This window comes from Trachypithecus francoisi, unplaced genomic scaffold (assembly GCF_009764315.1).
Source record: "Trachypithecus francoisi isolate TF-2019V2 unplaced genomic scaffold, Tfra_2.0 Lachesis_group11, whole genome shotgun sequence".
Classification (NCBI taxonomy): domain Eukaryota; kingdom Metazoa; phylum Chordata; class Mammalia; order Primates; family Cercopithecidae; genus Trachypithecus; species Trachypithecus francoisi.
Genome location: NW_022681456.1, coordinates 57,189,659 through 57,205,280, shown reverse-complemented (window position 1 = coordinate 57,205,280; position 15,622 = coordinate 57,189,659). Strand labels below are relative to the sequence as shown.

At 39.4% G+C, this 15,622-nt stretch overlaps 2 protein-coding genes across 10 annotated transcripts in view; one reads left to right on the top strand and one right to left on the bottom strand.

Annotated features, from left to right (window-relative positions):
- Positions 1-15,622, bottom strand: part of OSBPL8 (oxysterol binding protein like 8) — a 231,126-nt gene that overhangs the window by 177,481 nt on the left and 38,023 nt on the right. The window lies entirely within an intron of this gene.
- On the top strand, positions 5,637-11,780 carry LOC117089708 (60S ribosomal protein L35-like). Its single transcript, XM_033221218.1, has 3 exons — positions 5,637-6,032; positions 7,561-7,565; positions 11,768-11,780. Exon 1 carries the CDS (start codon positions 5,651-5,653, stop codon positions 6,020-6,022), a length of 372 nt encoding a protein of 123 aa, XP_033077109.1. The 5' UTR covers positions 5,637-5,650; the 3' UTR covers positions 6,023-6,032; positions 7,561-7,565; positions 11,768-11,780.

Genomic DNA, 15,622 nt, shown 5'->3' with positions numbered 1-15,622 from the left:
AGAGTCTTTCAGGAGTTCTCTGCATTTCCTGAATTTTACTGTTGGCCTCTCTAGCAAAGCTAGGGAAGTTTTCATGGGTAATATCCTGAAATATGTTCTCTAAGTCATATGCTTTCTCTTCCTCCCTTTCAAAGATGCCAATGATTCATAGATTTAGCCTCTTTACATAATCCCATACTTCTCGGAGGTTTTGTTCATTCCTTTTTATTCTTTTTTATTTTTGTCTATCTTATTTCAGACAGCCAGTCTTCAAGATCTGAGATTCTTTCTTCAGCATGGTTTATTCTGTTGTTAATACTAGTGATTGCACTGTAAAATTCTTACATTATGTTATTCAGCTCTGTCAAATTAATTAGGTTCTTTTTTATACCAGCAATTTTGTCCTTCAATTCCTGTATTGTTTTATTGTGATTCTTAGTTTCCTTGGATTGGATTTTTCTGTACACCTGAATCTCAATGATATTCATTCCTATCCATGTTCTGAATTCTACTTCTGTCATTTCAGACAGTTCAGTCTCATTAAGAATTCTTGTTACAGAAGTGGTACAGTCACTTGCAGGACACTCTGGCCATTTGAGTTACTGGAGTTCTTGTGTTGGTTCTTTCTCATCTCTGCATATGGGTGTTCCTTTAACTGCAGTGTAGATTAAGTAGTCAATAGACTTCTCTTTTGGACATTTTCACAGGGTCGAGGCTTTGTGCAGGATCTTTATTTTATAGAAGCTGATTTCTTGTCTTTGGTTTCAGAGGGGGTACATCAGAGAGGTATTTTTGGTGTTGAAGTTGTGGGGTGTGATCCAGCAGGTAGCACTTAGGTGTACTGGTCAGTTGGCAGACTCTTGCTCAGATGTGTGGCTCCACAATTTCCTCACAATTGCAGTCATGTTCCCTCTCAATGCTCTGAAAGCGTAGGCTCCTCTTCCCTTGAGTGCTGGCTATAGATTGCAGCTTTGTACTCCTGGGCTGCCCACTGCAGTTCTAGGGTGATCTCAGTGTTTATGTTCCTTCCTCAACAAATTCCCTGAGCGGGGGAGGTTTCCCTGCCTCTGTGTCACTTCTGGGTGGGCCTTCATCCTGTCTTGCTTTTCTCCATTCTCCATGGGTAGAGTTGTTTCCTTGATTAGTCTTGATGCATGTACTTGAATGATTCAACTATTTACTCACCCCTTCCATTCCTCCCTGTGACAGCCACACATATTAGCTGCTTCTAGTCAGCCATCTTGGTGACCACCCCCCCAACAATGTGTTTTACAATTAAGAAATATAATTCTAAATATGTTTCTTTTATATTTTTGAAGAAGTAATCACAGTGGCAATTAACAAAATAAAAATTTTAGTGAAATGATAATGAAATACTGTAAGAACTGAGGTAAGCAAAGAAAATGCATAGCTATAAAAGACAGGAAAATCAAACAGCTAATAATCCATTTCAAAAAATCTGAAACAGCAGTGGAGAAGTTCAGGACTGCCACCCCAAAATACACTGCTATGGAATATTGATTATTTTGAGCTAAAGGTACTCTGACCTTCCTTTTTCTCCCTGAAAGCAGGAGATGAAACTCTCATGTGAAAAGTGCCCTCCCTGTACCAGAGGAAAGACATTTTTAACACCAGTGATGAAAAACCAAGACTAAGAGAAATCTGCATACATAAACCTTAATAAACTAACCTTACCTTCCTAGCTTCTTCTCCACAATTAACTGTTCTAGTCGAAACTCCATATTCTTGTTACATTTTACATTTTCACAATCTAATGCTCTTTGTCCTTCCTAGTATTATAAATATTCAGCTCTAACTGCTTTTTTGTGTCTTTGTTTTTCTGGCATAAGACAGACGTTATAACCAGAGAAAAGCATATGACCCTAGGAGGGTGGAGGAAAACTTTGCTTCCCTAAAGCAGCAAACCCCAAAAGAGTAAAAGAAAGGAAACAAAGAGTAGTAATAAATGTCAAAGAACACTAAAACACAAACGAGAACATGCCCAAAGTTAGTTCTTTGAAAAGAATGCAATTAATGAATACCAAGTGAGATTTAACAAAGAAAAAAACAGATAGCATAAATAACCAATAATATGGTTGATGAAGGAAACATAACAAATCCTCTGGCCATTAAAAATATCCTAAAAGCGAATTACAAACAACTCAATACCAATAAACTTGAACATTTATTAGAAAAGTTTTAGTAAAATTCAACTTACTGAGAAATCCTAGAAAAATCCAACTTACGGAAACTTCCACAAGAAACAAAATCAGAACAGTCCTACTGGATACATAATTTAAAACCTTCCAAAGAATAAAATTACTGTCCTAGATTATTGTACCTTATTAGTGAATTTTACCCAACAGTGGGGGCAGAGGGGTGGGAGACACATAGAAATTTTTTTTTTTTTGAGACAGAGCCTTGCTCTGTTTCCCAGGCTGGAGTGCAGTGGTGCGATTTCGGGTCACTGCAAGTTCCGTCTCCCGGGTTCACACTATCCTCCTGCCTCAGCCTCCCGAGTAGCTGGGACTACAGGTGTCTGCCACCACGCCTGGGCAATTTTTTGTATTTTTAGTAGAGACAGGGTTTCACCATGTTAATCAGGATGGTCTCCATCTCCTGACCTCATCATGATCCACCTGCTTCTGCCTCCCAAAGTGCTGGGATTACAAGCGTGAGTGAGCCACCGTGCCCAGTCCAGAAATTTGTTTAACTCTTATTTTAAGTTCAGGTGCAGGTTAGTTATACAGGTAAACTCATGTCACGAAGGTCTGCTGTATAGATTATTTTGTCACTCTAGTATTAAGTCTAGTACCCATTACTTATTACTCCTGATCCTCTTCTTCCTCATACCCTCCACCCTCTGGTAGGCCCCAGTGTCTGTTGTTCCCCTCTATGTGTCCATGGACACATAGAAATCTTACACAGATTTTTCTAGGAAAGTGAAAAGTATGGAACATTACCCGAGTAGTATATAACTGTGATATAAAACTAGACAAGGACATTTGAAGACAGAGAAATTATAATTCATTGCTGAAAGTCAAAATCCTAAACAGAATAGATGAAGACCAAATCTGGTGACATATAAAACAGAGCATCATCATATCAGGTTTGGTTTATCCATTCAAAAAACATATATATTAATCGATATAACTGAGTACATTTAATAAAGAAGTTTATAAGTTCATTGTAATAGACAACGAAAAAACATTTCATACAACTTATACCCACTTATGATAAAAACTCTTAGCAAACTGAATAGAAGGAAATCTCTCTAATCAAAACCTACAGAACACATCACTTAGTGGTGAAATGTTCAAAGTTTTCTCTTTGTGACAAGGTATCCTATTAACATTTCCATTCAATCTCATACAAGAGATCTTAGCCAGTGTGATACAATAAGAAAAAATAAAAACTATAAGGATTAAAAATGGGGGTGGGAAGCTATCTATATCTACAGATAATGTAATTTTACACAAAATATCCAAAAGGATATGCAAATTATTAGAATTAATAAGTGTGAATAGCAAGATTACTGCATATAAAGGTCAATATACAAAAATCAACCACATGCATATGCAATGACTCATGTAATTCCAGCACTTACGGAAGCAGAGGCGGCAGGACCACTTGAGCCCAGGAGTTTGAGACCAGCCTGGGCAACACAGTGAGAAATCCTTCTCCACAAAAAGAAAAAAAAAAAAAAAATCAACAACACTCCTATATATCAGCGACTGTCAGAAAATGATTTTTTAAAGATAAATTTATAATTAAACAAAAAAGTATCAAATACTTAGATATAAATCTAATAGAAATGTGAAAAACTTCTGCAAGACAAAAAGCTATAAAATATTAATTAAAAAATTAAAGTTCTAAATAAATAGAGCAATATACTATGGTCTAGAATGAATTTTTTTCATGTCTATTTTTCTCAAATTAATTTATATATTCAGCAAAGTTAAAATCAAAATATCAACAGACATTTTGATAACTAGACATACTGATTTTATAATTAAGACATAAATATAAATGTCCAGAGTATCTCTCAATAGATTTTGAAAAAGAAGCATAACATAGGAGGACTTTGTATAAAGCTACAGTAATGAAGACAGTATGATACAGACTAAATATATTCAAATATCAAAAGAACAAAGAGTCTAGAAACAAACGTACAATATGTATGAACACTTGAATTTATGAAGTAGTTAGCACAGATAATGGAAGAAAATAATGCTTTCAATAAACTAAGTCAATTAAGTATCCATATAAAAGGAAAAAAAACAAAGTTCTACCTCACAGTATACACAGAAACCAAGTCCAGTTGGATTACATATCTAAACATGAAAGGCAAAACACAACTTTAAAAGGATATAGGAGAATATCCAAATGATCCTGGAGTATGAAACGATTTCTTAAACAGAAAGCACTAACCGTTAAGAACAAAAACTGATAAGGAGATTGACTAATTAAAAGGGACTTCCATTTATCAAAAGACATCATAAAGCCAGTGAAAAAGCAAAGAGCAGTGTGGAAGACAGTGGCCACAGTTATAACAGAAACATAACCAGATTATTTAAAATTCTTATATATCAGTAAGACATATGGTTTGGTTTTGGTTCTGATTTTGACTTGGCTTAAATTGCTTGACGAACAGGTGAGCCTTTAACAACACTTTGGTTTTAGTTTTTATTTTGATTTAGTGTGAATTAGATGAGTGAGTGACCTTTTACCCTTTCCTTCTTGTAGTGTGAATGTTTTGTCTCAAGAGAAAAATAGGTCAGACACAAAGTAAGCCTACTCTGCTGGGAACTGTGTTAAAAAATTTCAAAAAGAAAAAAGGAAAGGCATCAAATCATCAAAACTTACTCTATTAAAGTGCATGTTACAGAACCTTAAGAAATGTTTTGCAGGAAATTATAAAGTTACATTAACTCCTTAAAGGTGAAGATCTCTGTGTGAATTAGAACTGCCCTCTTTTGGTGTAGGATGGCCCACTGAAGGAACTATAGAGAAGGAACAATTGGCCATGTATTTAAGGTGGTGACAGGAGTCGGAGGACAGCCAGTGTACCTAGATCAAATTCCTTTATATTGACTCATGATTAAATATAAACAAAACTAACATAAATTTAGCCCTGTTTAACAGCTTACTGCAAAAAAGCCAAAAGTAAAAGAGCAGCTTCACCAGCAGACACAGAGTTTAAAAAGGGAGCCCCAGAAACAGCAAGAGAAGCCAGTTTTGCAGGAGCCACCAGAGAAAATAGAAATTCTTTCTCCATATGTCCCAGCCTACCCCGCTTTACCGAGGCCAACACCCTCTCAGAAAGAGATTCAGGAGCTAACAAGCCCCAGGTCTCACCTCGAAGGGGAGGATCTGAGCCTCCAGAGGCCAAGGAAGGAAGTCAACATAGTCAAGTGTGCAGTCTCAGATCTGGTCTTACTCGAGCTATGCAAATAAATGCCTCTTAGGGAGACGCGAGGACTATATATTGATTCTCAGTAGCCTCAGGGTTAAATGGGGTGTAAAGCCAGAATGCTTTATAGAGTCTCTTATAAAACTGACTTAGGCTTTTGTCAGCTCCTTGAAGCATTCCTGGAATCTTTTTTTATATTACTTGCTTTTTTCTACCAACTCTTAGCCTCTGCAGAAGTGCTTCTCAGGCTGTGCAGCAATGGCCAAGATCAAGGCTGGAGATCTTCGCAGGAAGAAGGAGGAGGAGTTGCTGAAACAGCTGGACGACCTTAAGGTGGAACTGTCCCAGCTGCGTGTCGCCAAAGTGACAGGCGGTGCGGCCTCCAAGCTCTCTAAGATACGAGTCATCTGCAAATCCATCGCCCGTGTTCTCACAGTTATTAACCAGACTCAGAAAGAAAACTTCAGGAAATTCTACAAGGGCAAGAAGTACAAGCCCCCGGACCTGCGGCCTAAGAAGACACGCGCCATGCGCCACCGGCTCAACAAGCATGAGGAGAACCTGAAGACCAAGAAGCAGCAGCGGAAGGAGCGGCTGTACCCTCTGCGGAAGTACACGGTCAAGGCCTGAGTGGCCCATTGTCAATAAAGCACAGCTGGCTGAGAAAAAAAAAAAAAAGTGCTTCTCGGTACCTCCGCAAACGCTGAAGCTGAGTTGCATTCTCCGGGTGTTTTTTTCCCCTTTTTCCTAGAGTTTAACAGGCTCTTTTCTTTATATAATTTTCCATGTGTAGACTAGTCAGCTGCCGGTGTGTGACTAGAGCAGGGCTTGTTGTGTCCTCAAGCTTCAGCCGTGCGTAGACTGGTCAGCCTCCGGAGTGACCAGAACAGGGCTGTTGTCCTCACCCAATAGAAAAAGTGAGGAAAAGACTTGAACAGGCTTTTCATAAAAGAGGATACTCACGTGGCCAATAAGCACATAAGACAGTGCTCTGAAACCATAGAGATGCTAGTACAAACCCAGGAAAATGACTGAAATTAACAAGACTTACAATACCAAGGTTGGTAAACATAGAAGAAGAATAAAAACTCACACAGTGATGTCTGGGAGTAGCAAGTTAGTACAATCACTTTGGGAAAACAGTTTGGCCCACTAGGTCCTACCTCCAACGTTGGAGATCACAATGTGGAGGGCACAAACATCTAAACCGTATCATTCTGCTGGTGCCACAAATCTCATGTCCTACTCACACTGCAAAATACAATCATCCCTTCCCAATAGTCCCCCAAAGTTTTAAGTCATGTCAACATCAACTCAATCAAAAGTCCAAAGTCTCATCCAAGTCTCAAGTCAAATTCCTTCTACCTATGAGCCTGTAAAATCAAAATAAGTAACCTGATACATCAAAACAAGATACATTGGTGGTTCAGGTATTAATCGGCCAAAAGAAAGAGGCAACAGGCCACAAGCAAGTCCAAAACCCAGCAGGGCAGACATTAAACCTTAAACTCAGACCTACAAAGAGACTTAGACTCCCATACAATAATAATGGGAGATTTCAACACTCCACTGTCAACATTAGACAGATCAACGAGACAGAAAGTTAACAAGGATATCCAGGAATTGAACTCATCTCTGCACCAAGCGGACCTAATAGACATCTATAGAACTCTCCACCCCAAATCAACAGAATATACATTCTTCTCAGCACCACATCGCACTTATTCCAAAATTGACCACATAATTGGAAGTAAAGCACTCCTCAGCAAATGTACAAGAACAGAAATTATAACAAACTATCTCTCAGACCACAGTGCAATCAAACTAGAACTCAGGACTAAGAAACTCAATCAAAACCGCTCAACTACATGGAAACTGAATAACCTGCTCCTGAATGACTACTGGGTACATAACGAAATGAAAGCAGAAATAAAGATGTTCTTTGAAACCAATGAGAACAAAGATACAACATACCAGAATCTCTGGACACATTTAAAGCAGTGTGTAGAGGGAAATTTATAGCACTAAATGCCCACAAGAGAAAGCAGGAAAGATCTAAAATTGACACTTTAACATCACAATTAAAAGAACTAGAGAGGCAAGAGCAAACACATTCAAAAGCTAGCAGAAGGCAAGAAATAACTAAGATCAGAGCAGAACTGAAGGAGATAGAGTCACAAAAAACCCTCCAAAAAATCAATGAATCCAGGAGTTGGTTTTTTGAAAAGATCAACAAAATTGACAGACCGCTAGCAAGACTAATAAAGAAGAAAAGAGAGAGGAATCAAATAGACGCAATAAAAAATGATAAAGGGGATATCACCACCGACCCCACAGAAATACAAACAACCATCAGAGAATACTATAAATGCCTCTACGCAAATCGACTAGAAAATCTAGAAGAAATGGATAATTTCCTGGACACTTACACTCTCCCAAGACTGAACCAGGAAGAAGTTGAATCCCTGAATAGACCAATAACAGGCTCTGAAATTGAGGCAACAATTAATAGCCTACCCACGAAAAAAAGTCCAGGACCACATGGATTCACAGCTGAATTCTACCAGAGGTACAAGGAGGAGCTGGTACCATTCCTTCTGAAACTATTCCAATCAATAGAAAAAGAGGGAATCCTCCCTAACTCATTTTATGAGGCCAACATCATCCTGATACCAAAGCCTGGCAGAGACACAACAAAAAAAGAGAATTTTAGACCAATATCCCTGATGAACATCGATGCAAAAATTCTCAATAAAATACTGGCAAACCGGATTCAGCAGCACATCAAAAAGCTTATCCACCATGATCAAGTGGCTTCATCCCTGGGATGCAAGGCTGGTTCAACATTCGCAAATCAATAAACGTAATCCAGCATATAAACAGAACCAAAGACAAGAACCACATGATTATCTCAATAGATGCAGAAAAGGCTTTTGACAAAATTCAACAGCCCTTTATGCTAAAAACGCTCAATAAATTCGGTATTGATGGAACGTACCTCAAAATAATAAGAGCTATTTACAACAAACCCACAGCTAATATCATACTGAATGGGCAAAAACTGGAAAAATTCCCTTTGAAAACTGGCACAAGACAGGGATGCCCTCTCTCACCACTCCTATTCAACATAGTGTTGGAAGTTCTGGCTAGGGCAATCAGGCAAGAGAAAGAAATCAAGGGTATCCAGTTAGGAAAAGAAGTCAAATTGTCCCTGTTTGCAGATGACATGATTGTATATTTAGAAAAACCCATCGTCTCAGCCCAAAATCTCCTTAAGCTGATAAGCAACTTCAGCAAAGTCTCAGGATACAAAATTAATGTGCAAAAATCACAAGCATTCTTATACACCAGTAACAGACAAGCAGAGAGCCAAGTCAGGAATGAACTTCCATTCACAATTGCTTCAAAGAGAATAAAATACCTAGGAATCCAGCTTACAAGGGATGTAAAGGACCTCTTCAAGGAGAACTACAACCACTGCTCAGTGAAATCAAAGAGGACACAAACAAATGGAAGAACATACCATGCTCATGGATAGGAAGAATCAATATCGTGAAAATGGCCATACTGCCCAAGGTTATTTATAGATTCAATGCCATCCCCATCAAGCTACCAATGAGTTTCTTCACAGAATTGGAAAAAACTGCTTTAAAGTTCATATGGAACCAAAAAAGAGCCCGCATTGCCAAGACAATCCTAGGTCAAAAGGACAAAGCTGGAGGCGTCACGCTACCTGACTTCAAACTATACTACAAGGCTACAGTAACCAAAACAGCATGGTACTGGTACCACAACAGAGAAATAGACCAGTGGAACAGAACAGAGTCCTCAGAAATAATACCACACATCTACAGCCATCTGATCTTTGACAAACCTGACAAAAACAAGAAATGGGGAAAGGATTCCCTATTTAATAAATGGTGCTGGGAAAATTGGCTAGCCACAAGTAGAAAGCTGAAACTGGATCCTTTCCTTACCCCTTATACGAAAATTAATTCAAGATGGATTAGAGACTTAAATGTTAGACCTAATACCATAAAAACCCTAGAAGAAAATCTAGGTAGTACCATTCAGGACATAGGCATGGGCAAGGACTTCATGTCTAAAACACCAAAAGCAATGGCAGCAAAAGCCAAAATTGACAAATGGGATCTCATTAAACTAAAGAGCTTTTGCACAGCAAAAGAAACTACCATCAGAGTGAACAGGCAACCTACAGAATGGGAGAAAATTTTTGCAACCTACTCATCTGACAAAGGGCTAATATCCAGAATCTACAAAGAACTCAAACAATATACAAGAAAAAAACAAACAACCCCATCAAAAAGTGGGGAAAGGATATGAACAGACATTTCTCAAAAGAAGACATCCATACAGCCAACAGACACATGAAAAAATGCTCATCATCACTCACCATCAGAGAAATGCAAATCAAAACCACAATGAGATACCATCTCACACCAGTTAGAATGGCAATCATTAAGAAGTCAGGAAACAATAGATGTTGGAGAGGATGTGGAGAAATAGGAACACTTTTACACTGTTGGTGGGATTGTAAACTAGTTCAACCATTATGGAAAACAGTATGGCGATTCCTCAAGGATCTAGAACTAGATGTACCATATGACCCAGCCATCCCACTACTGGGTATATACCCAAAGGATTATAAATTACTCTACTACAAAGACACATGCACACGTATGTTTATTGCGGCACTATTCACAATAGCAAAGACTTGGAATCAACCCAAATGTCCATCTGTGACAGACTGGATTAAGAAAATGTGGCACATATACACCATGGAATACTATGCAGCCATCAAAAAGGATGAGTTTGCGTCCTTTGTAGGGACATGGATGCAGCTGGAAACCATCATTCTTAGCAAACTATCACAAGAAGAGAAAACCAAGCACCGCATGTTCTCACTCATAGGTGGGAACTGAACAATGAGATCACTTGGACTCGGGAAGGGGAACATCACACACTGGGGCCTATCATGGGGAGGGGGGAGGAGGGAGGGATTGCATTGGGGAGTTATACATGATATAAACGTTATGCACATGTACCCTAGAACTTAAAGTATAATAAAAAATAAAAAAAGAAAAAAAAAAAAAAAAAAACCTTAAACTCCAATATAATCCTTGACTTCATGTCCAGCAACCTTGTGTGAGGGGTGGGCTCCCGAGGCCTTGGGCAGCTCCACCCCTGTGGCTTTGCAGGGTACAGCTCCCATGGCTGCTCTCACACGTTGGACCTGAGTGCCTGCAGCTTTTCTACGCTCAGGGTACAAGTTAACAGTAGATCTACCATTATGGGGTGTGGAGGGTGGTGGACCACTTTCCATAGTTCCACTAGGCAGTGCCCTAGAGGGGACTCTGTGTGGGAACTCCAACCCCACATTTCCCCTCTATTAGTTGCCCTAATAGAGGTTCTCTGTGAGGGCTCTACCCCTGAGGCAGGCTTAGCCTGGGCACCCAGGCTTTCTCATACATCCTCTGAAATCTAGGGGGAAGCTGCCAAGCGTCCTTCGGACTTGCCCTCTTAACACCACGTGGAAGCCACTAAAGCTTATGTCTTGTACCCTCCAGAGAAGCAGCCCAAGCTGTACCTGGGCCCCTTTGAGCCAAGACTGGGGCTGGAGCTGGAGCAGCTAGGATACGCGAGGAGTGTCCTGACGCTGAGCAGGACAGTGGCACCCTGGGCCAGGTCCCTGAAATCATTCTTCCCTTCTAGGCCTCTGGGCCTGTGATGGGAGAGGCTGCTTCTAAGATCTCTGGAAAAGGCTTTCAAGGTCTTTTTCCCATTGTCTTAGATATTAGCACTTGGCTCCCTTTTGGTCATGCTAATCGCTCTAGCAAGTGGCTGCTCCACTGGCTGCTTGGATTCTTTCTCTATCACAGGGCCAAACTCCAAATTTTCCAAATTTTTATGCTCTGCTACCCTTTTAAATAAGTTTCATCTTTAAGTCATTTCTTTGTTCCTGTACTTGATCAGAGGCTGTTAGAAGTGGCCAAGCCATGCCTTGAATGCTGAGAAATATCTACCACCAGATACCCTAAGTCATCACTCTTAAGTTCGACCTTCCACAGAACCCTAGGATTGGCCACAATGCAGTCAAGCTCTTTGCTAGGGTGCAGAAGGGTGACCTTTACTCCAGTTCCCATCAAGTTCCTCATTTCCATCTAAGAACTCATCAGGCTAGTCTTCACTGTCCATATTTCTATCAGTATTTTGGTCACAACCGTTTATCCAGTCTCTAAGAAATTCCAAACTTTCCCTCATCTTCTTGTCTTCTTCTGAGCCCACCAAACACTTCCAATCACAGCCCGTTACCCAGTTCCAAAGCTACTTCCACATCTTCAGGTATCTTTACAGCAACGCCCCACTCCTCAGTACCAATTTTTTGTATTAGATTGTTCTTGCAGTGCTATAAATACATATTTGAATCTGGGTAATTTATAAAGAAAATATGTTTGTTTTGGCTCATGGTTCCGCAGGCTGTACAGGAAGAATGGTGACCACATCTGCTTTTGGTGAGGGCCTCAGGAAGGTTACATCATGGGGAAGGCGAAGCGGAGCAGCATATCACATGGTGAGTAAGGGAACGGGGTTAGAGGGAATGTCCCAGACTCTTTTAAACAACCAAATCTGCATGACCTGAGCAAGAACTCACTCATCACCAAGGAGATGGTGCTAAGCCATTCATGAGGAATCTGCCCCCGTGATCCAATCACTTTCTACCAGACTCCACTTCCAACACTGGGAATCACATTTCAACATGAGAATTGGAGGGTACAAACAACCAAACCATATCAGCACAGAAGAAGCTTATTTAGTAAAACCACCAGAAACAAGAACAGCAGTTTCCCCTCTCACCTACCTCCCACAAACCCTCCTATAAAATATCTCAGAGACCAGAGATATTTTGAATAAATAACCTTTGAATAAAAGGCTACAAGACCCAAAATAATGGTAACTTAATTGTTTTGAAAGCTTTGTTATAAATTTGCATAAATACTCTAAATGCCTTTAAGTGAATGAATGAACTTAAAAATGTATATTGATATCACACTAGTTCTTTAAAAAAAAAAAAAAGAAACAAGAGAATATGGATTCCATTTCTTCTCTAGTGCAGTTCTTTCTTCCTTTGCACGCAAAGTACTTCTAGTACAGAACTGGTCACACTGTATTTCTAAATATTTATCTATCTGCCTCCCCCCATTAGATCCAAGGCTACATGATGAAAATCAGTTCACAGAAATTAATGTGAGCCTGGTATGTGTCAAGCACTACATTACTTTATGGAGAATCAAAGTGTACAACACACATGATTTATGACCTCCATGGACCTTACATAAGGTTACAGGATGCTTCTCATAGGAAGTGATGTTTAAGTTGAGACCTAAAGGTTAACTGGCAGTTAGCTAAACAAAGTATGGCAAGAAACACATCCCAAGCAGAGAATACAAGTAAGTCATAAGGTGGGAGGTCACTCCTATATTCTCTATTTCCACTAGCACTACACATTGCATAGTAAATATATTCCATTAGTGATAATGAGATGATGGGGAAAAGTGTGACAAGATGGAGGAATGAAAGAAAAAAAAATTAAGTCAATATAGGAGCAGGCCTATTATATCCAAGTTTCTGTGTTTTAGATTGACAATTCACACTTAAATATGCTATTTAATTAGGCCTTTATAAAAATGAAAAATAACCACCAATCAAGGGTCCACCCAGTAGCTGCTTCCCATGACACTCTAAAGTATTGTGGAAGAGAAGCAATTTCAGCAGGTAAAATTTTGACATTCCTCTGCTCTACAAGAAAGTGCTCAAAAGAATAATGTATCAGATAGAAAGAGCAAAGTATTTATTTCCATCACCTTACTTATCCAGCCATTTTCTTCCTAAAAGCACTTCTTGTATTTTAAGAATCCAACAGCAGGGTCCAAATCTTTCTTACACCCACTAACTCATCACTCAGCATAGTGTGAATAATAATACTCTCAACTGTTCAAAACACGCACCTTGGGTTTTCACAACAGTCAAAATTCAATTCCTAATTAAACAAACATATTGTGACTATAAAGGGACGTAAATAACAAGACTAATGTTTCTCTCTACCAAAATAAGTGTATTAAAAAGTGATGCATGCTCTGTGGAGAAACTGGAACTTGTGTGCCCTGCAGGTGGGAATGTAAAATGGTACAGCCACGTGGAAAAGAGTATGACGGTTCCCCAAAAGATTAAAGAACAGAATTACTAGATGATCCAGCAATTCCACTTCTAGGTAAGCAAACAAAAGAACTGAAAGTAGAGTCTTGAAGAGATATTTGTACACCCATATTCACAGCAGAATTATTCACAGTAACTAAAATGTGGAACCCATAAACAAGTGAATGCATAAGCAAAATGTGGTATATACATACAATGGAATATTGTTCAGCCTTTAAAGGAAGGAAATTCTGGCCGGGCGCAGTGGCTCAAACCTGTAATCCCAGCACTTTGAGAGGCCGAGACGGGCGGATCACGAGGTCAGGAGATCGAGACCATCCTGGCTAACACGGTAAAACCCCGTCTCTACTAAAAAAAAAAACTAGCCAGGCGAGGTGGCAGGCACCTGTAGTCCCAGCTACTCAGGAGGCTGAGGCAGGAGAATGGCATAAACCCGGGAGGCGGAGCTTGCAGTGAGCTGAGATCCGGCCACTGCACTCCAGCCTGGGCGACAGAGCGAGACTCCGTCACAAAAAAAAAAAAAAAAAGGAAGGAAATTCTGACATATGCTACACCATGAATGGACACTGAGGACATTATGCTAAGTGAAATAAGCCAGTCACAAAAAAGCAAATACTCTATGATTCCACTTTTATGATGTCTCTACAATAGCCAAAATTGTAGAGACAGAAAGTAGAATAATGATCGCCAGGGGACAGGAAGAGGGGAGAATGGAGAATTATTGTTTAATGGACATATAGTTTCAATTCTGCAAGATAAAGAGTTCTGGAAATGGATGATACTGATGTTTGTACAACATAAATATACATAATACCAATAAACTTTACATTGAAGAATGGTTAAGATGATTTAAGATGATTTATTTTACCATAATAAAATAATTGGGAAAAAAAGTAAAATTTTTCTGTCTAGAAATACACAATTAGAGATCAGATTGAGGACATATCAACTTGCCTCAAACACAACAAATTGGTCTGGTGCCATTTAGAATGAAATCAATTATAACGCTGCGATCCCCTTCCATGATGTGCTGGTTATTCACATTGAGTCACTTAAAATTAATGATCTCATCTCATTTTTGAATAAATGAACCTATCTTTCCTTCTAATAGGTTAATCTTTGAAGTAAATTAGACTACAAGAACAACTCGTGAATTAACTAGTTCTAGAACTCAAAGTTTTAAAAGAGAAAAAAGGTGCTTCAATATAATCCAAAAAATGAGAAAACAAAAAGTCATATGGTACTATGGTTTAGATATGGTTTGTCTGTCCCTACCAAATCTCATTTTGACATTTGATCCCTAGTGCGGTGGTGTTGACAGGTGGCCCCAGTGGGAGGCCTTAGGATCATGGGGACAGATTCCTCAGGAATATCTTGGTGCCATTCTCTCAGTAGTGAGTTCTTACTCTGGGAAGATGGAATGAGTTCTCAAGGGAATAAGTCAGTTCTCAGTAAAGTGGATTGCTATAAAGCCAGGACACCCTTTAGGTTTGGTATCTCTTCATATGTGCCTGCTTTCCCTTTGACCTTCTCTGTCATTTCTGATGTGGCACCAAAGCTCTCACCAGAAGCTGAGCAGATGTCAATGCCATGCTTCTTGTACAGCCTGAAGGATAATGAGCTAAACAAACCAAATCTTTTCTCTATAAATCACCAAGCCTCAAGTATTCTTTTATAGCAACACAAAATGAACGAAAACATATAATAGATAGACAAGGTCCTAAGCCAATAGTATTTAAAGTACCAAAATATAGCAAATTCCTATCTTTATTTATTTATTTAGAGGTAAGATGTCACTGCCACCCAGATTGGAGTGCAATGGCATGATCTCAGCTCACCATGAATGAGCTCAAGTGATCCTCCTACCTCAGCCTCCCAAGTAGCTGCGACTACAGGTGCATACCACCACGCCTGATTAATTTTTGTATTTTTTGTAGGAACAGGATCTTGCCCTGTTTCCCCGGCTAGTCTTTAACTCCTGGGACAAAGTGACCT